General features: G+C 41.7%; 1 protein-coding gene across 2 annotated transcripts in view; it reads right to left on the reverse strand.

The window, feature by feature from the left end:
* Positions 1–13,485, reverse strand: part of SRFBP1 (serum response factor binding protein 1) — a 63,430-nt gene extending 49,945 nt beyond the window's left edge. Inside the window, exon 1 of one of the 2 annotated variants that reach the window (XM_080682088.1) lies at positions 13,371–13,482. In XM_080682088.1, coding sequence (XP_080538214.1) covers positions 13,371–13,406 — 36 coding nt within the window. In that variant the 5' untranslated portion in view covers positions 13,407–13,482. Of the gene's footprint in view, positions 1–13,370 lie in introns of both variants that reach the window. The other variant, XM_080682089.1, reaches the window with a different exon arrangement.
* Between the last annotated feature and the right edge of the window lie 8,214 nt (positions 13,486–21,699).

A 21,699-nucleotide genomic window follows, 5' to 3' on the forward strand; every position in this document is an offset into this window, starting at 1 on the left:
ATATCCTCACTTCTTGACTTGCTCTTTTCTAACTACCTAATCTATTCCATCTCAGTTACCCACTCCCATGGTCACACTGTAGTCCTTATCATCACTTATAATCATTCTATTTCTAAAATGATCAGTTGAAATATTCCACAAGATTACAATTTCTATCTGCTTGCTTATTAAATTCCACCCACCACAATCATCTCTTGACTTCACTGGATCAGCAATTCACTTACCCGTGTACCTTCTCTCAAACAGTACTTTGCTTTTGATTTTCCTCCTTTATCCAATTTAGGTATATAATCAATATTTGCCAATACCTTAAATTCCCCTATGGTTAGCAATCCCTCTAGTTAATCTTGAATAAAAACAACATTCTGAGTTCTTTATCACAGCATCCCAATAGCCAGGAAATACTTAAAACATTCTATCTACTATAAATTCACCATAATTAACCTCAAACAGGCTCCTACACTTCCTAGCAATCTTACATATATTTTTTTGGCCAATTCACTCTACAATAACTATTTTTAACCTGTCTGCTTTCCTAAAATATCTAACATTCCTTTTCATTTCTCTTTATACAAATTTACTTGCATCATTCACCCTATTCTATTAATAAAGTTGTATTATCCTATATAATAAAAGGCTAATATGCAAATCGACCAAATGGTGGAACGATTGGTCATTATGACGCGGACTGACCACCAGGGGGCAGACACTCAACACAGGAACTCCCACAGGGGGAGCGCCACTCAGTCAGAAGCCGGGCTCATGGCTGATGAGTGCAGCAGTGGTGGCGGGAGCTTCTCCCGCCTCCACGGCAGTGCTAAGGATATCCGACTAAGCCATCAGTCGGACATCCCCCAAGGGCTCCCGGACTGTGATAGGGTGCAGGCCGGGCTGAGGGACTCCTGGCCCCCAGGTGCACAAATTTTATGCACCAGGCCTCTAGTAAGAAATAATCCTACACATATCTCTGGTTAACCTTTTAACTGTTTTGAATCCCATCCTTTCTGCCATCCTAGAACCCTCACTATACATTATTCCTTTCTAGCATTGTCAATCTCTTAACTGGATTATTCCCATTGATTTTTATCATGCTTGAGTCATTTTCATTAAAAACAAGACAAAACATCCTCACTACAAAGTTCACGAGGAGCACCCTCTGTCTTCAACTGCCTCAGAGCCAACTTTGAGAGATGTTCAAAGTCATTATCACCATTTTCATGCCACATAATTCCAGTTTGTGGTGTCCAAGACACCAATGATTTCTAAATGACCCTGAATCCAACAGGAAATTTTCAGACTTCATTTTACTTGAAATATCAACAGCATCTAACACTGTTCACTTCCTCCTTCTTGAAACACTTTTCCAAGTGTTTACATGACCCATGACAGAATACTCTCATGGTTTTCCTTCTGCCCCTCTAGCCTCTCCATTTGGTCTTCTTTGAAGGCTCATCCATCATTTCATGTCATGAAATGTTCAAGTTCAAAGATCAGTCCTAAGCCAGCTGCACTTTTCACCATCCATTTTTGGCCCTAAGTGATCTTATGTGTGAATATTTTTTCCATTTGCCACCTAAACAAATATGACTCAAAAATTTCTACCTTCAACTGAGATATATCTTTCAGGTCCAGACCCAAGTGTGCAATTGCCTACTCAACAGTTCCTTTGGAGTAGCTTAAAATCACTTCCACCTCACACTGGAACCCATGTTCTTCACCCCCAACTGGATCCCTTTTTTGGTGTTTCATGTATCCAGGAATGGAACAATCTTTTCATTATAAACCTAGGGCTCACTATAGATAGCTCTCACTTCTAAATCTCCCACAATAAATCTATTACCAAGTCCTGTTAATTTTATCTCCTAATTATCTCCCAAATTGTACCACTTTTTTATCTTGACCTCACCTAGCTATCCCGGTTGAATTTGGTAACTTGTTTCCCCACTCTTGCCCCTCTCCAGTTACCCAAAACTCAGAATACATTGTTAACACAGAGATGTCATGCCATACCTTCCTTTCACTCTCTTCAATGGTTTCCAATTGCTTAGGATGGCCACATGGGCTCTTTTTGAGTCCTTTGTCTTTACCATGCTCACATCTACCAGCAAGTCTTTACATTTACTGTTTCCTCTGGTAGGTTGCTCTTTCTCCCCATGTCAGCTTGTTATCTGATCCTTCTGATTTTTGGCCTATTTGTCATTTCCCAGTAAAGTCACTTTTTGGGCTCCCTGAGTCAAAATTCCCAATTATAAGTACTTAGAGTATATATAAAACTTATCATGAACAAATAACTTAAGTTTAATACTTTATTTTTAATCTGATGATATTTAATGTGTTGTTCTCCCAGTAAGTTATCAATTCAATGAAGGTCAAGTATCTTGTTTTACTCAACATTATATCTTAACACCTAACATAGTGGGTGACATACAGTTAAGTGTGTTCAATAAATATTTGTTAAATAAATGACCAGAAAGGTAGAAACAGTCGCTTGTTCATTCACCATTCAAAAGAATAGCATAGTAAAAAAATGCAGAGCAATCAGGTTTCTTTTTCACTAGATAGGTTAACCTTTTTGAAATCTGTTTCAAAGTTAGGTCTATTTAGAAAAAAATCATCCTATATAATAAAAGGCCAATATGCAAATCGACCGAAAGGCGGAACAACCAATCGCTATGACGCGCACTGACCACCAGGGGGAAGACCTCAATGCAGGAGCTGCCCCCTGGTGGTCAGTGCACTCCCACAGGGGGAGTGCCGTTCAGCCAGAGCCCTGAGCCAGGCTCAAGGCTGGCAAGTGCAGCGGTGGTGGCCGGAGCCTCTCTTGCCTCCACAGTAGCGCTAAGGATGCCTGACTGTCGGCTTAGGACTGCTCCCCGGGGGAAGTGGGCCTAAGCAGTCAGTCAGACATCTCCCCAAGGGCTCCCGGACTGCTAGAGGGCGCAGGATGGGCTGAGCAACCCCCTTCCCCCACCTCCGAACCAAGTGCATAAATTTCATGCACCAGGCCTCTAGTACTTACATAAATGAAAAGATATTTAGACCAGGTTTAAGTGGAAAAAAAAAAAAAAGGTTTGCTACATTTCATAAGCAGCATAATAGGGTTAGTAATACATTTTTTGAAGGTTATGTCATTCATAAATAAATTAATAACAAGTGATATATTTTGCCTTAAAATATATTAGCAAATCTTTCTAATTGCTGTACCCTGCAGTGCATGAGATTATATACCATTTGCTAACCACTGTTAACCAAACTTAACTAATATGCAGTGGTCAGAGTTGGTCCTCGGTTACATTCCAATCATGGGAAAGCTAGACTCCAATTTTAAAATTCCAATTTAAGAAGAACTATGTTTGTCATTACTGCATAAGGGAATCTAAAAGCAAAGGGAATGCTTCATGTACTTAGTTTCATGCCAATGTCAAAAAATACTTTTCTAGGTTAACTTTCTCAGCATTTATGTACAGCAGAAAGAATATTTAACAAGTTTATTTTTTAAAAAAAAGCACATTGACTTCATGTAAATTGAATTATACTTTTATTTTTCTCACAACTGCTTACCTCAAGCATTTAGCTTTCTCAAAGTATTTAAATTTATTTTTGAAAAACTGATGAACAGCTACCAATAGACTTTTAGTTAGAATTTCAAAGGGTGCCAAATCATTTGGCATCTAGAAATTATGATGCTGGTTGATAGATAATGCTGAAGTTAAGTTAACAGAAAGGACTAAAACAACCAATATCATTAGAAAGCTGGAGAATTCACTTTGATGAATTCTCCAACCAAAAGCAAATAGAACTTTCATTGTTAGAAATGCAATAAGAGTATGATACTGTCTGGAAGGGAAAGGATAGAAATGTGAGCAAAGAGGCAAAAAATGGAAATGAAATGTGCTGACAGAAGAAAAACATGAAAGAAAAGTGGAAAGAGTTTGAAGACAGAAACTGAAGGACAAATTGGAAGGTCATGATCATCAAAACTGAGAAGCCTAAGCTAAAGTGCTTCCAAGCAGCAAAATAAATTTAATACAATCTCCAAGAGTAGAAGAAAAGAGTTAACACATCACACATCACACACACACATACACACACACACACACACACACACACACACACACACACGCTAAAAGTGAGGTGTCACCTAGAACCTAGACTTACAGATGCCTCAGTTAACCTGGTAAAATCTGAACATAGTAATGTAACATGAATCTCCCCTTGGATACAGTACAAAAATATGTCCTAAAATAAAGTAAGTGGAAAGCTAATATAACTACTTGCAAAAAGACCATGTAAGCATATGGGGAAGAAACAACATAAACACAGGAAAGGGAACCATGAAAGCAAAAGCTGGTAGTGTCCAACTCAAGGAAATTCCAAATTGTATTGGAATAACTCAATTATAGAGACAGATATATCATAGCCCAACACTGAATCATGCAATTAAAATCTTTTCTATGGTTCTATATTCCAAGCAGCCAATGTAGATCAATAGATAGGAAAAAAAATGTTTATAATGTGAATATTACTGTCTACATTAGATATATTTCTTAATAAACAGGCTTTCTTCTTAGTCTTTAATAATAATAAGCTTATGGTTAATGCAAACTTGCTTTGAGAGAATGAGCTATACTTTCGGGATGATAGAAGCAAGTTTCTGATCTACAAAGCTTAGAGCAAACTTTGGTCCACAATTTAAATACTACTTTGGGTTGATTTTTTTGCATTTGAATGTTTTTATTAAAAGTTTAGCCCTGATCGGTTTGGCTCAGTGGATAGAGCGTCGGCTTGCGGACTGAAGGGTCCCAGGTTCGATTCCGGTCAAGGGCATATACCTTGGTTGCGGGCACATCCCCAGGAGGAGGTGTGCAGGAGGCAGCTGATCGATGTTTCTCTCTCATCGATGTTTCTAACTCTCTATCCCTCTCCCTTCCTCTCTGTAAAAAAGCAATAAAATATATTAAAAAAAAAAAAGTTTAAAGTAGGTGTTTAAAGTACAATATTTCCATTTTTAAAAATTACTTTATTTTCCAATCATAGTTGGCATACAATATTATGTTTCAAATGTACAACATAGTGATTAGTGATTTATATGCCTTATAAAGTCATCACCCCAGAAAGTCTAAGTATTCATCTAACATCATACATAGATAGTTATTACAATATTATTGACTATACTAGAGGCCCGGTGCACGAAATTCGTGCACTGGGGGAGGGGGGGTTCCCTCAGCCCAGCCTGTCCCCTCTCACAGACTGGGAGCCCTCAGGGGATGTCCTACTGATGACTTAGGCCCGCTCCCAATGGGGAGCGGGCCTAAGCCACAGTCTGACCTCCCTCTGCAGGAGGTGACCAGGCTGATCAGGGGAAGGCGCCAGCCCCATCATCCCGCTGCTGCTGCCACTGCCGCAGTCGCCAAGGTGTTTTCATCAACACGGACTCCAGTCCCTTCACCACGAAAAAACGACAACTTTCTTTAGGCAGCCACCGGGAGCACACCTCCAGCCCAGCAGCCCCACGTTGTGTCTGCAGCCCTCCCTCCCTCCACGGTCGGGGTGCTATGGCCACCGCCATCTTTTTGTCCTAGTGATGGTTAATTTGCACATTACCCTTTTATTAGATTAGATTCCCTATGCTGTACTTTACGTTCCTGTGATTATTTTTATAACCGGCAATTTGGATAGAGGTTGGAGATGGTGGTGTGAATTGACTCTTCATTGACTATCTGCTAGCCAGTCAACTAGCCAGCTTCTTTTTGATAATGCATTGACTTTGCCATTTATTTGAATTAACATGTAACAAAAACCCATGGTTAATATAAAGCCATTACTCCAAGAGCTAGTATTGTTCTAGGGGAGCTTGCAGTGCTAAGAAAAATCTGAGTATATCTGTGTTTCTTATAATACATTAAAACTTCTGAAAAAAACAGCAACAACTTCTGCTTATTCATTACTCATTTATCAGACTGACAAAGAAAAAAACTTTAGCAATACCTAACAAAAGCCTACTTCTAGGAATCTAGGTAGAAGACACACCCCCAGCAATAGCAAAAGGTTATGCATAAGTCTATTTATTGCAGCATTGTTTTTGTTTTTGTTAATCCTCACCACAGGAAATTTTTCCCATTGCTTTTCAGAGAGTGAGGGAGGAGGGGAAGGGACAAAGACAGAGAGAGAGAGAGAGAGAGAGAGAGAGAGAGAGAGAGAGAGAGAGAGAAAACTGATGTGGAAGATAGATACAAATCAATTGGTTCCCTCCTGCATGCCCCCAACCGGGCCTGGGGATTGAACCCCTGACCCTTCAGTGCTTGATTGAGCTGACACTCTAACCACTGAGAAACACCTGCCAGGGCTCACCACAGCATTCTTACAAAATGTTGCATAAGAGATAAAATATTATATAAGGTATACACAATGTAGTATTTTAAACTAATGTAATAGGTTTGCATGTATCATGGATAAACCTTGAAAATGTTTGGCAAAAAAAGTAACTTTTAGAGTGATATGCATATGATATCATATGCAAAGTTTAAAAATATATAACACAATACTATCCACTGGATATAAGCATGGGTATATATGTTAACTAAAATTGTAAAAACTATGGATGAGAAAATAACACACTAAGAATAATAATTACTTCTGAGGTTGAAAATACAGTGGGTAGAATGAGACAGTCTAATATGGCAAAATATTGACATTTTCTAAACATAGGAAGTAGATTACAAGGACATTTGTTAGACCATTTTCCATATATTTGAATTATTTCATGGTTAACAAAATTAATTATGGTTTTATATGAAGAACTTCTTATTTGGCCATTATTATTTTAATATATTTCTTTTTATTTCTAATGAACAACAATGTAAAAATTCTAGAATGCTTGGTAATTATCTACCACTTAGTCATTATTGAGAATATGCTGCCACCTAGCAAAACTTCCCAGAATAGTTTAACAAAAAGCAGAAAATGATTCCCTTCTTATGGATGGATTCTATTTATTATTTCAGTAAAAATTATTTAAAAGTACTACACACTCAACTATGAAATAGCAGTTTTGCAACATCAAAAGCACAAACATAGTTTTTGACAGCCTTATCTTTTACAATACATGGAGGCAAACCATTTGTTCTCTGGCACATTAGCTATGTTTATTATCTTATAGGAAATGGAAAGCAACTTTTTTTTTCTTTTTTAATATATTTTATTGATATTTTACAGAGAGGAAGGGAGAGGGATAGAGAGCTAGAAACATCGATGAGAGAGAAACATCGATCAGCTGCCTCCTGCACACCACCCACTGGGGATGTGCCCGCAACCAAGGTACATGCCCTTGACCGGAATCGAACCCGGGACCCTTCAGTCCGCAGGCCGACGCTCTATCCACTGAGCCAAACCGGTTTCGGCAAGAAAGTAACTTTCTAATAGGCTTGTTGTTAATCTGCAATCAAGGAAAACATAATGTCAGTTTTATATAAAAGCCCCTGGCCCTTGTATGAAATTAAAGTACCCTGATTATTTCATCTCCTAATTCTGATTTAAAATTTTTTTAAAAAATATATTTTATTGATATTTTACAGAGAGGAAGGGAGAGGGATAGAGAGTTAGAAACATCGATGAGAGAGAAATATTGATCAGCTGCCTCCTGCACACCTCCTACTGGGGATGTGCCCGCAACCAAGGTACGTGCCCTTGACCAGAATCGAACCTGGGACCTTTCAGTCCACAGGCTGATGCTCTATCCATTGAGCCAAACCGGTTTCGGCCTAATTCTGATTTTATATATCACTGCTATTTATTACTCCAGTGTGGCAGGGTGGCTCATTGAGCGGCAGCCTATGAACCTGGAGGCACATGCCTGGGTTGCAGACTCGATCCCCAGTAGGGGGCGTGCAGGAGGCAATCAATGATTCTCATCATTGATGTTTCTATCTCTCCCTCTCCCCTCCTCTCTGAAATCAATAAAAATATTAAAAAACAAAAACAATAGCATGTTGTTGCATCCTTTCTCTAGTTCTAGTAAAAAAGGGAGGAAAAAAATCTACATGTAGGACATCCCCCTAACCCCCGCATGTAAATATTAGACTCAAGTTGAGCTATCCATACTTCCATGTGTCCAACACATATTTACTTGTTACTATCTATAGACAAGGTACTATGCTAGAGGTTAGGGAAGTTCTATAAGTCAGTCCACATAAAGTAGTGGTGAATATAAAGCATGCATTAAATAATCATAAGATGAAATAAAAAGTGATAGTTTATTATTTTAAAAAGGTAAAATTTTACATTACTTCAAAAGAATAAATGTATTTTAAGGACCTAGAGTCAGGAAATATTCTATAAATGTTAGCCTAAATTTATCCTTGGAAATTTTTTTAAAAGAATGGGATTATTAAGGGTAGAAGACATTGAAAATTAGCATAATAGGTGCCTCTGGAGGCAGGCTTTTAAGACACTTTGGGTACTTAAATATACTATAACTTTTTAAAAGAAAAACCACAATACAAAATTACAATACAGTAATTCAGTCAAATAAATCACAGATATGAGTGCCAACATCCTAAAGATAATACCAGAGCTTTATAGATGAACTAGTGGCCCGGAGCATGAAATTCATGCACAGAGGGGGGTTTCCCTCAGCCCAGCCTGCACACTCTCCAATTGGGGACCCTTTGGGGGACATCCCTCTCACAATCTGGGACCGCTGGCTCCTAACCGCTCACCTGCCTGCCTGCCTGATCACCCCTAACTGCCTCTGCCTGCCTGCCTAATTTACCCCTAACCCCTCTGCCTGCCTGCCTGCCTGCCTGCCCATAACTGCCTCTGCCTGATTGCCCCTAACTGCCCTCCCCTGCCGACTTGATCTCGCCCCCAACTGCCCTCCCCTGCTGGCCTGATCTCGCCCCCAACTGCCCTCCCCTGCCGGCCTGATCTCGCCCCCAATGGCCCTCTCCTGCTGGCCTGATCTCGCCCCCAAATGCCCTCCCCTTGCTGGCCTGGTTGCCCCCAACTGCCCTCCCCTGTAGGCCTGATCTCGTCTCCAACTGCCCTCCTCTGCCAGCCAATTTGGTTCTGATTGGTCGGTTTCTATGCCAGTCAGCATCAAAAGCTCCACCTCCTAGGCAGCCATTGGCTCCTCACAGTTGACCCAGATTTGGTTCTGATTCGTCAGTTTCTATGCTAGTCAACGTCAAAAGCTCTGCCTCCTAGGCAGCCATTGGTTCCTCACACTTCACCCAGATTTGGTTCTGATTGGTCAGTTTCTATGCCAGTCAGCGTCTCTGGGTCTATCAATGGGGCCTGATCAGAAAGGCAGGGCTGATCAGCAGCCCTGTTGGAGGCCTGGAGAGAAATGGAGGTGCGGCTGCTGGCCAGACTGGAAGAGAAAGAGACAAGTCCTGCTCAAAAGCTGCCACAGAGGCAACGGATCAGTCCCTGCTTCTCTCTTCAGGCCTCTCTCTGGCCCTGATTCGCAGTGCCCTCAGCAGTCAGTTTTGGGGCACTGAGCCTGCAGTGGAAGCAGACTGCAGGACTGACTTCCGGTTGGTCGAGCCTCAGTCGTTACCAGATGTTACAACCCAGGGTTTTTATGTATTAGGATGCCTAAGGACTCTTTTCCCTTCAGAGACAGGCATACAAACCCCAAATTACACATAATTTCTGGCAATTATAGGATCCCTGAAATACATTCCTGGATCTCAGTTAAGGAGAGCTAATTTAAGTTACTAAGGATCATAAAAATGATGCCTCAAATTCCCATTCAACAGATAGGTACTGAGGATATGATAGTGAACAAAAACTTAGGTGGAGGGAATAGAAATCTCTCTCACATTCACATACACACTAGAGCAACTCTTACAAGCTTACCTCTAATAAGAGGTAAAATGGTTCTACAAGAGCTTATAAAATGGGTAATGAAGGTCAAGAACGCTTTCCCTGAAAAAGTATGAAATGGACTAATGAGAGAAACAGTTAAAAGCAATAACATAGGATCTGTTGATGGGGAATGTCTGGCCCAAGAGCCATATAAAGCCAGTGAAATCATTTGATCTGGCCCTGCCAAGGTATTAGGGGGTGAGTTAATTAAATGTTTAACCAAATATAGCGGGCTAATTTTTAAGCTGATAATTTTGGATGGCCCTCAAATGATGTTGTTATAAATATCCAAATGGCCCTTGGCAGAAAAACGGTTCCCCACCCCTGTGATAGATGGTGGAAGAAGACCAGTGTAGTTGAAGTAAAGAGACAGAAGTGGGGGTGTTGGGGTGGCGAGTGGTATAATAGAAGATGGAGACACTGGCTTTATTTAGATAGGTCTTGACCAAAAGCAATGGGAAAATCATCAAATAGGTTCTAAGCAAGGGAGTCACATGATTAAATTTGTTTTGAAGAGAGTACTTCAGCTGCATTAAAGGGAGTGACAAGATAAGATTTATGTTTTGAAGAGAGTACTCCAGCTGCACTACAGAGATGAAATTGGAGGGAAAGAAGAATCACAGGTAAGTAGCTGGGAAGCTAGTACAGTAGTGCTGGAGGGAGATATAATGTGGACTAGGATAGGGGTAGTAATGAGAAAGATAGCAGTGAATTTGAACTTTTTTTCAGGTACATTTCTTCTTGAAAAGTTAATTCATTTATTTTACCAATTTTCTATGAGATGGTTCCTCTTAATTTCCATGAGGTATTTTACAGTAATGGCATTAGCCATTTATCTGTCATATTTGCCCTAGTTCTTTTCCTAATTGGTTTTGTCTCCCTCCCCGCTTTGGGATGTTTTTCAAATTTTATGTAGACAAATCTGTATTTGCTTTCCCCTTTGCAGTATTCCTCCCATTAATTTAAAATTATACCATCATGTCTACTTTTTCCCCACCTTCATATTAGAACATATAAGATTTACTTTAGTGTGAGACATGTAAGCTTCCAATTTGATAAGTTCATTTAGTCATCCAGCAAACATTTAGAGAGCACATATGTTGTAGGTGATAGACATACACACAATAAGAAAAAGGTAAACAAGTGTTTTCAAAGTAGAAAGCACTCTAGTTGCACAAAGAATGGATACTTAGCCCAGACTGAGGTGAATTAGTGAAGACTTCCTAAAGGTCAAAATTTATTTGGAAGAGGCCTGGAAATTAGCTAAATGGAAAAAGAAAGAGCCTTAAATGAGGAGTGGCATATGTCATTACTACTCTCAGAGTAATTTCAAAATTGAACAGGAACTCACTAGTATTTCCAGTGAACTCCCAAGAACTCCAATTAGATCTTTTATACCCCACTAGAGGCCCGGTGCATGAAATTCATGCATGGGGGGGGTGGGTGTCCCTCAGCCCAACCTGCACCCTCTCCAATCTGGGACTCCTCAGGGGATGTCCGATTGCCTCTGGGATCGGAACTACGGGCTCCCAACCGCTCGCATGCCTGCCAGCCTGATCACCCCCTAACCATTCCCCTGCCAGCCTGATCGACGCCTAACTGCTCCCCTGCTGGCCTAATTGCCCCCAATTGCCCTCCCCTGCTGGCCCAGTAAACCCCAACTGCTCTCCCCTGCAGGCCTGGTTGCCCCCAACTGCCCTCCCCTGCCAGCCTGGTTGCCCCTAACTGCCCTCCCTGAAGGCTTGGTCCCCCCCAACTGCCTTCCCTCTCCTGTAAGCCCAGTTGTTCCCTAACTGCCCTCCCCAGCTGGCCTGATCCCCCCAACTACCCTCCCCTGGGACCATCTTGTGGCAGCCATCTTTGACCACATGGGGGCGGCCACCTTGTGCCAGGGGGTGAGGGTCAATTTGCATATTACCTCTTTATTATACAGGATAGTTAACCTAATGCAAAAAAGCCCACTAAATGTTTTCTGCAACTAACACAAGCTTAACGTTTATAAATATACACGAAGCATCTTTAATATTTCCCTTTCTAATAAATCCTGTACTCCACTGCCAAGTGAAACCCAGATTTATTGACCTGGTAGTAAGGAAGTAATATATTTCAGTTTCATTTCCTACTTCATCCCATAAGTTCTCATCAATGGAGAGTTTCTATCCCTATAGGTCATGAGCCCCGGTTTGCCACTCTGTTGACTAATGAGTTTGCCGACCACTGGTAGAGTAAATGTGACCCTGTAGTTGGAAGCTGTGAGGATTAGGCAATTGTGGCATATTGTGTGCAAAGAGGTAAAGGGTAGTATATGACAGTGGTCGGCAAACTCATTAGTCAACAGAGCGGCAAACCGCAGCTCACGAGCTTAATGCGAGCCGCAGTTTGCCGACCACTGGCCTATACCATCCAAGCGGTTTCTTACTACCATCCCTTTTCTGCTCATACTGGCCCATCTGTCTGGAATGCCTTCTTCCCCTTTATTGAATCACTGACCTGAAATTCCTGCATAAGATTCTTAAATCCCAAGAACAAATACTGCAATCACTTCACTTTGCCTTCTTTGGAAACTTTTCTGTACTGTTTTTCTGGGCATTATTCTGAATCATAGGTGAGTTTTCCTACCTGGTATAGGTTGCTTGAAAATAGAAAGTGCCTTACACAACTGTGTAATATAAACAGTGAGCAGATTATAGCAGACACATGTATCCACTGAATAAAGAAGTTAAAGAACAATCTTTGCTGTAGCTGTGAATCCTAATTTGAACCTTGCTTTTACAGCTTAATTTTAATCTTCAGAAGATTATTGACTCCCTTGAAGAGAAGCAAAAACTGTAAAGAGAATAGTGGCACAAACGGTAGCCTGGTGACATAAGCACGCTATGGTGGAGGTGATGAAGGCAAATGTTTGATGAGACTGGAATCAGAACGAGTGAAGAAGAATTGGGGGCCACAAATATAAGCAGCTCTTAAAAGTTTTGCTGTAAGTGAAAGCAAAGAAATGGGGATTTCGCTGAAAGAAATGAGGTACTGAGCATACATCCTCATAAAAGATATGACCTACTCAGGGTCAGCAATTTCTTAGGAGAAGCTACATAAGGTAGATAATGTGTACCGGGAGTTTACTGTCAGGCACTGGGCAAACACTTTATGTATTCCAGTTAATTTAATTCTCACAACCATGTACTATACTCTGAGTTTAGTTGTACAGAGGACACTGAAAAAAATTATATATATAATTATATTAACTCCCCAAAGTTCCACAGACACGAATTCCTGGGTCCAAACGTCAGGATACGTCTCTTGCTTCAGTCACCTAGAAACCTGAAGCCGAGTTACCGCTGCATCCTCCGAGTTCAGGACACCAGCCCGGGCCCACCTGCAGTCTCCTCTCCGCACTTCCCATCCTCACCCCGGCCAGACCACGCGTCCTTCAGAGAAACGCAGAAGTGCCCTTCGAAGGCCCCCAAGGTCATCCCCACACACCCCCAGACCTCGGTGCTCACCTCGTTATTGAGGTTCAGGGTCCCGGGCTGGGCCATGGTTGATCTAGGAAGCGGATCCGCAGCAGCACGAGAACTCAGTCCGCCTTTGGCGTCGGCGTCGGCGTCGCCACGCCCCCTCAACGGTGGCCTGTTTGCCCCAAAACTCCGTAGTCATGTGCGCTAACCAACGTTTGAATAAAAAGGGACACAGACGCTAAGGCAGGACAACTTCCGGAGCAGAGGGCTACGCGCCGGAATTGCGCGTTCCTATGGAAACCAGGCGTGAGCGGTGGCCCCGGGGCGCTCTGTGATCTGTTTGTAAAGGAATTTTTCAAGATGCTTGTTTTATTTTATTCACTTGTAGACTGGGCCCGCGTTGTAAGGACCTTAGTTTTTTTTTGTTTTGTCCCAGTGGAGGTGAGAGAGCTTTTTTGAAAGCATCACTTGAATCACCAGGTTTTGCTCTGAATTTTTATTTATACATGTGGAGATTCTTGCACGCCTTATTAGATACAACTTTTTGTTTCAGCCTCACATTATAACTTAGGCGTGAACATGTTTTTCCTGCACACTGTAAGAAAGTTTAATTAGATAATGAACATGTAAAGCAAAACCAGGACACACATTTGCTGCCGCCTGTGGGGATGGATATTTTAAAGTATTAGCCTGCAGGCAAATGAGATATGAGGGAGTGAGTATGAATTAGGTAATATATTGATTAACACTTACCTGTAGTACTGAGCGTAACATGAATCAAGTACTGGGACAAATGATCTCCAAAACAGTAGCAAATCCAATTAGATAGGAACAACTATTCTTATCTTACAGATGTGGAAACTGACTTCCAAGGAGGACTCCAGGGCTGGTTGTAATCTGCGGGGCCCAGTACAAAATGAAAATGCCGAACTCCTCATTCAAAAAGTAGGAAAACGTTTCTTTCCTGGTTTATTGACCTGTCATATATTTCTTATTGGTATTTAATCTGTTGCTCCCTGGATCACAGGAATACTGGTGGGACTAGTGCACACCCTCACAGGTGCCTAGGAGCTCTGCCCCAGCAATCAGGGAGGGGTGCCTGTGCTTGGCATAGACATGGCTGTGGGCAGCCAAAGAACCCAAATGGGAGGATGTGGACAGCAGGGCCACACATGACCTGAGACTAAGCCCTTGATGTATGTTCCACTGCACTCACAAAACTCAACTTCACAGATAAAAGTATTAGCAATTTCAAGAGTCTGATGAAAGAACATTTAATCCAGACCCACTTCTGAACTCTGTCCAAGAGACAGTGCTGTCCAAAGCCCATGCTCTTAACTGCTGATTCTGTACTCAATTTACAGCAACTCAGATTTCTATTTGGATTAGGATTCTTTTAGTTTAATACATGATTTGAGCACAAATGAATTAATGGCTGACTTCCTGTTTGACTAGTGTCACATAAAGCTAGTTTTTTGCCATGAATAAACCATACACTGACTTATAATGGTCTCCTTATCTATCAGCTTCCCTCAGCTGATCAATGATTCTCATCATTGATGTTTCCCTCTCCCTTCCTCTCTGAAATAAAAAAAAATACATATATATTTTAAAAAAGATGAGTTCCTATGTAGGGGCTTTTTCAACTCAGCAGGTAGTAGACACTACATACATAAATACCTAGAGAGAAAAAAAAAGAAAGAAAAAACATAAATACCTAGGAAAGGATGTTTTAAAGCTAAATGTAGGACTTTATGGAAAAGGTGTTTTCTTATTTGGGAGAAAGGTGTTGTTATGATTTCACTAGAGGCCCGGTGCACGAAATTCGTGCACTGGGGGGGGGAGGGGTGTCCCTCAGCCCAGCCTGCACCCTCTCCAATCTATAACCCCTTGAGGGATGTCCGACTGCCCATTTAGGCCCGATCCCACCGGGCCTAAATGGGCAGTCGGACATCCCTCTCACAATCCAGGACTGCTGGCTCACAACTGCTTGCCTGCATACCTTCCTGATTGCCCCTAACTGCTTCTGCCTGCCAGCCTGATCACCCCCTAACCACTCCCTGCCAGCCTGATTGATGCCTAACTGCTCCCCTGCCAGCCTGTTTGGCCCTAACTGCCCTCCCCTGCAGGCCTGGTCACCCCTAACTGCTCTTCCCTGCAGGCCTGGTCACCCCTAACTGCCTCCCCTGCAAGCCTGGTCCCCCCAACTGCTCTCCCCTGCAGGCCTGGGTCCCTCCCAACTGCCTTTCCCTGCAGGCCTGGTCACCCCCAACTTCCCTCCTCTGCTGGCTTGATCGCCCCCAACTGCCCTCCCTTGCAGGCCTGGTCCCTCCCAATTGCCCTTCCCTGCTGGCCATCTTGTGGTGGCCATCTTGTGTCCACATGGGGGCAGGATCTTTGACCACATGGGGGCAGCCATCTTGTGTGTTGGAGTGATGGTCAATCTGCATATTACTCTTTTATTAGATAGGATAGAGGCCTGGTGCACGGGTGGGGGCCAGCTGGTTTGCCCTGAAGGGTGTCCCGGATCAGGGTGGGGGTTCCCTTGGGGTGTGGGGCGGCCTGGGTGAGGGGCCTGTGGTGGTTTGCAGGCCGGCCACACCCCCTGGTGACCCAAGCGGAGGCCCTGGTATCTGGGGTTTATTTATCTTCTACAATGAAATTTTGTAGCCTGGAGCGGAGCCAAGCCTTCTGCGGCAGCCATTTTTTGGAGGATTTATGTATCTATTATAATTGCAACTTTGTAGCCTTAAGCGGAGGCCTGGGCCTGCCAGGGTGTGCGGAAAGCTTGGCTTCCTCCATCGCCAGGGGCAACCCTAGCCTCCTGCTCTTTCCAGCTCCGTGGCTGCTGCCATTTCTGTTTGGATTTATGTATCTTCTATCATTGAAACTTTGTAGACTTGAGTGGAGGCCTAGGCCAGCAAGGGCAGGCAGAAAGCTTGGCTTCCTCCATTGCCGGGGAAACCCAAGCCTCCCTCCTGCTCTCTGTGGCCATAGCCATCTTGATTGGGTTTATTTGCATATTTGCTCCTGATTGGCTAGTGGGTGTGGCTGGTGGGCGTGGCTTGTGGGTGTAGCGGAGTGATGATTAATTTGTATATTACTCTTTTATTAGATAGGAAAATGCTTCAGAAAATGTATTCTTATTATGAAGTTTGTCCGTGGCTCTTAAAGGCTATAGTATTTACTCATAACCACACCTCTTATTTTTCTAACACCTCATATTTCTAGCAACTACTGTCTCCTCAGGCTCAGCATTTGTTTTCTATCTTTTCTTAGCCCAAGCTCTCTCCTTTCCTTTGATACTTCCCCTGTGCTACTTTACAAGATCAGGTCAAATTCCATCTATCCTTTAAAAAAATCCTTCCCATAGACCCCAACAGAAGTTAATTTTTCTCATCAACAGTTTATTCTTATATTATTTACAACTAGAGGCCCAGTGCACAAAATTCATGCTCAGGGGGCAGGGGGGCCCTCAGCCCAGCCTGCACCCTCTCCAATCCGGGACTCCTCGGAGGATGTCCGATTTCTGGTTTAGGCCCGATCCGGCAGTCAGACATCCCTCTGACAATCCTGGACCGCTGACTCCTAATCGCTCACCTGCCTGCCTGCCTGGTCACCCCTAACTGCCCCCCACTGCTGGCCAGGTTGCCCCCAACTGTCCCCTCCCTGCTGGCCTGGTCGCTCCTAACTGCCCCCAACCCCGCTGGCCTGGTTGCCCCCAACTACCCCCCTCTGCCAGCCTGGTCACCCCTAACTGCCCCCCCCCATGGCCTGGTTGCCGCTTACTGCCTCCCCCCCCCCCCCCGCTGGCCTGGTAACCCCCAACTGCCCCCCCTGCCAGCCTTGTTGCCCCTCACAGCCTCCCCTGCCAGCCTGGTCACCCCACACAGCCTGCTGTTCAGTCGTTTGGTCAGCCCTCACTAACCTCCCCTGCTGGCTTGGTCGCCCCATGCAGACTGCTGTTCAGTCATTTGGTCAATCCTCACTAACACTCCTGCTGGCCTGGTCACCCTGTGCAGCCTGCTTATTCAGTCGTTTGGTCGTCCTTCACTAACCCCCCTGCCAGCCTGGTTGCCCCACACAGCCTGCTTATTCAGTCCTTTGGTCATCCCTCACTACCCCCTGCCGGCCTGGTTGTAGGCAACCATCTTATGAGGGCATGAGGATCAATTTGCATATTACCTCTTTATTATATAGGATAGTCTAATTTGAAGTTTCTTGTGTGCTGTCTACTCCTTTATATAATAAGTTCTCAGAAACCTTAGATGCTCATTTTTAAAGTGACTGGTAGTTTTTCATTTGGCCCTAATATATCACTTCCAAGTCAATCTCAAAAATTATTTTGATTCTTTACAGAGGTGATTCTAGTAATCTGCTCTCATTAAGCCATTCACATTTCCTCTAGTAATAATAATGTATTTGTATTAATGAGATTACAGGTTTCTCTAGAAAGCAATGCCATCAAACCACCTCTTCCTTTATTCCTGAAGGACTGACCTGAGTCATTTAAATGCTGTCAGATATATGAAACAACAGACTTAGTATCATTAAAGCAACTAGTGTGCAACCATTTTCCTCTTTATTGCAGTATTCCAATCGGTGGAAGTAAAGACCTAAAGAATGTTTAATGGGGACTCAAGTTTCCCATTTTCAAGTTTGTCAAGAATTACTGAACTCCCACTGTATTTATCTACTCAGGCTATCATAACAAAATACCACTACTGGGTATCTTTACAGAAATTAATTTTCTAACAGTTCTGAAGGCTCAAAGTACAATTTCAAGGTGCCATCATGGTTGTTTCTGGTGAGAGTTTTCTTGGCTTTCAGGGACAGCCTTCTTGCTATGGCCTCAGGTGGCCTTTCCAATGTGCACCTGGAGAGACACTTCTCTGGTGTCTCTTACTCTTCTTATGAGGGTAATAATACTATTGGGTTAGGGTTCCACCCTTGTGATTGCATTTCACCTGTTACCGCCCTGAAGGCTTTGTCTCCAAATACAATCACATTGGGGGTTAAAGCTTCAATACATGGATTTTGGCAAGGTGCAATTTGGTTCCTAACACCCAATTTCTTTGAGAAAAGGAAGTTATCTCAAAAGTAATCTTTTCCTTATCTAACATGCCTGATGACTGCCATTTCTATCATTTTGCACTTTTGAAAACTGTAGTCAGACATTTCTAAAAATTTTTAAATTGATTTTTAAAGTGAGTTGAAAGGAGAGAGATAGAGAGATAAAAACATTGATCGGTAGCCTGCTGCATGCTTGGGCATGTGTCCTGACTGGGATCCGATCCGGTGACCTCTTGGTTCATGGGTCGATGCTCAACACTGAGCCACATCAGGCCAGGACATTTCTGGATTACAACTAAGCATATGGATATTTAGCAATCAGAATAGAATTGTGAAATAGACCTACATATATATGGACAACTGATTTTCAACGATGTTGCAAAGGTAATTCAGTGGGGAATATCTAGTCTTTTCAAAAGTTGTGCTGAAACCATCAGATATCCATATGAAAAAGAGTACTTTGACACATATTGCACACCAAATACAAAAACAACTTAAAATTGGTCATACACCTTTCCAAAACCGGTTTGGCTCAGTGGATAGAGCGTCGGCCTGCGGACTCAAGGGTCCCAGGTTCGATTCCGGTCAAGGGCATGTACCTTGGTTGCGGGCACATCCCCAGTAGGGGGCGTGCAAGAGGCAGCTGATCGATGTTTCTCTCTCATCGATGTTTCTAACTCTCTATCCCTCCTCTCCCTTCCACTCTGTAAAAAATCAATAAAATATATATATATAAAAAAAATTGGTCATACACCTCAATATAAAACTTAAAACTATAAAACTTAGAGAAGAAACATAGGATAAAAATGTTGTGACCTATGGTTAGGCACAGATTTCTTGGATATCAGAACAAAATCAGAATCTTTATAAAAACACATTGGACTGACTGGAACTCTCAAGTATCATTTTTGGGAAGGTAAAATGGCAGAATCACTTTAGAAAAATTTGGTAGTTTCTTAAATTATACATCCATAAGCCATATGATCTAGACATTCCCCTCTTAGATCAAATAAGAGATGACTACACATATTCACATGAAGACTTGAGCATGAATGTTCAGAGATGCTTCATTTGTAAGAACTAAAAAATAGAAACAATTCAAATTTCCATTCAGCTGACAAAAGAATAAACTGTGGTATATACACAGACACACATACACACACACCACATACACAATGGGCCACCACTCAGAGTAAAAAAGAATGATATATACTACAATATCGATGAATTTTTAAATAATTATGCTGATAGAATTTAGACCAAAGAACTATATACTGTATTATTCTATTTATGTAAAATTCTAGGAAATGCAAACTAATGTATAGTAACAAAAAATAGGTCAATGGGTTTGCCTAAGGCAGTGGTCGGCAAACTCATTAGTCAACGGAGCCAAATATCAACAGTACAATGATTGAAATTTCTTTTGAGAGCCAAATTTTTTAAACTTAAACTTCTTCTAACGCCACTTCAAAATAGACTTGCCCAGGCCGTGGTATTTTGTGGAAGAGCCACACTCAAGGGGCCAAAGAGCCGCATGTGGCTCTCGAGCCGCAGTTTGCCTACCACTGGTCTAAGGATATGGGGGGATGGGAGAGGATAGAATGATGGGAGGGACTAATCACAACAGCTCAAGAAGAAACTTCTGGGAGTGATTGATATGTTCATTATCTTGATTTTGGTCATGGTACCACATTGTATGCATATTTCAAAACGTGCACTTTAATTATACACAGTTTATTGTGTGTTAATTATACCTCAATAAAGCTGTTAAATAAATACACTGACCATTGAACTAGCAATTCTCCTTCTAAAAAATACTACAGTTATATTGGTACAAATTGATGATGCATATATAAGAGTACTTATTACATGAGTGTTTGTAATAACAAAAATTTGGAGGAAACTTGTCCATAAATACATAACTTGTTAAATTAATGGCTTCATTAAGAATAATCAACTCTTTTATTTACTGGAATGGAAGACTTGCCCTTATATATTCTTTGGTGAACAAATCAAGTGACATTATACTATAGTGTGTTATCATTTGTGTGTGTTTGCATTTACTTGATTATATAGCATTTTTGTTCCCTAGAGGGGAAGTCAGTGGCTGAAAAACATAAGTAAAGTATTTCTTCCTTGTTCCCTTTTGTATCTTTTAAATTTTGTACCATGTGGTAGTATACACTTTCAAAACAAAAATTAAAATATATTCTCATGTTTGTTTGTTTTTGTTACAATTGTCAATGGCATATGTTTTCTCATTTCTGCCTGTGTTAGCAGAAAGTGCCATTATAGATATAAACTACATATTTTTATTTTGGATATATTTGTTATGCAATCACTTATCCAAGTGTTTTGTTATGTGTGTGTGTTTTTCTGAGGGAGGAGAATTTTCCAAGTATATAATCATATTATCAGATGGAGAATTACATCTATTTTTTAGTATTTATGCCAATTATTTTATTTTAGTGTATTATTATACTAGAAATTATAAAACAGTAAGTAGTAACAGTGATGGTAGACGTCCCAGCTTGTTCCTGATTTTAATGGGAATGGCTTTAATATTTCACCATTTGAAATGATATTTGTTGTTTGTCATGGTGAATAGTTTAATAAAATTCAGGTAGTTTTATTTTTCTAGCAGTTTTTTTTTATGGGTATAAATGGTTGCTGAATTTTATCATTTGCCTTTTTAATTTCCATTGCTTTGATCATATTGATTTTCCCCTTTAAAGAATTTCCCCCACATATGTTCTAATTTTATTGTAGCTATTAGAAAGGTATGGTTGTAGATGTTAGCATCAAGCATGCCTATCTTCAGATTCCAGCAATGAGCCCGCTCACCTGTGGACCCTGCCAGCTGACCTGTCCCTGCCCACAGACCCCACTAGCTATCCTGCCTGTGGACCCTGCCAATTGGCCTATGCAGAATCTCTGGCCGAGTTGAGTGGGGAGTGACTCTCCCTGATGACTCCAGTCTGTAAGGTCTACTAGAGACAAGTGCCTCTTCAGATGTCCAGCCAATAATTCAAGGCTACTAGAATCATGATAAGTCAGGGAAACACAAGACTACCAAAGTAACAAAATGAAGCTCCAGTAACCCATCCAGAAGAAATGAAGAACTATGAACTGCCTGATAAAGATTTCAAAATAATCACCCTAAAGAATTTCAAAAAAGAGCAAAGATATAAAACCAAATGGAATCAAGAAAACAATAAATGAACAAAATGAGAACTTCAACATCCTTTCATGATAAAATCTCTAAACAAATTTGGTATAGAAGGAATGTACCTCAACATAA

This window comes from Plecotus auritus, assembly GCF_963455305.1.
Source record: "Plecotus auritus genome assembly, chromosome: 7".
In the NCBI taxonomy this organism is placed as follows: domain Eukaryota; kingdom Metazoa; phylum Chordata; class Mammalia; order Chiroptera; family Vespertilionidae; genus Plecotus; species Plecotus auritus.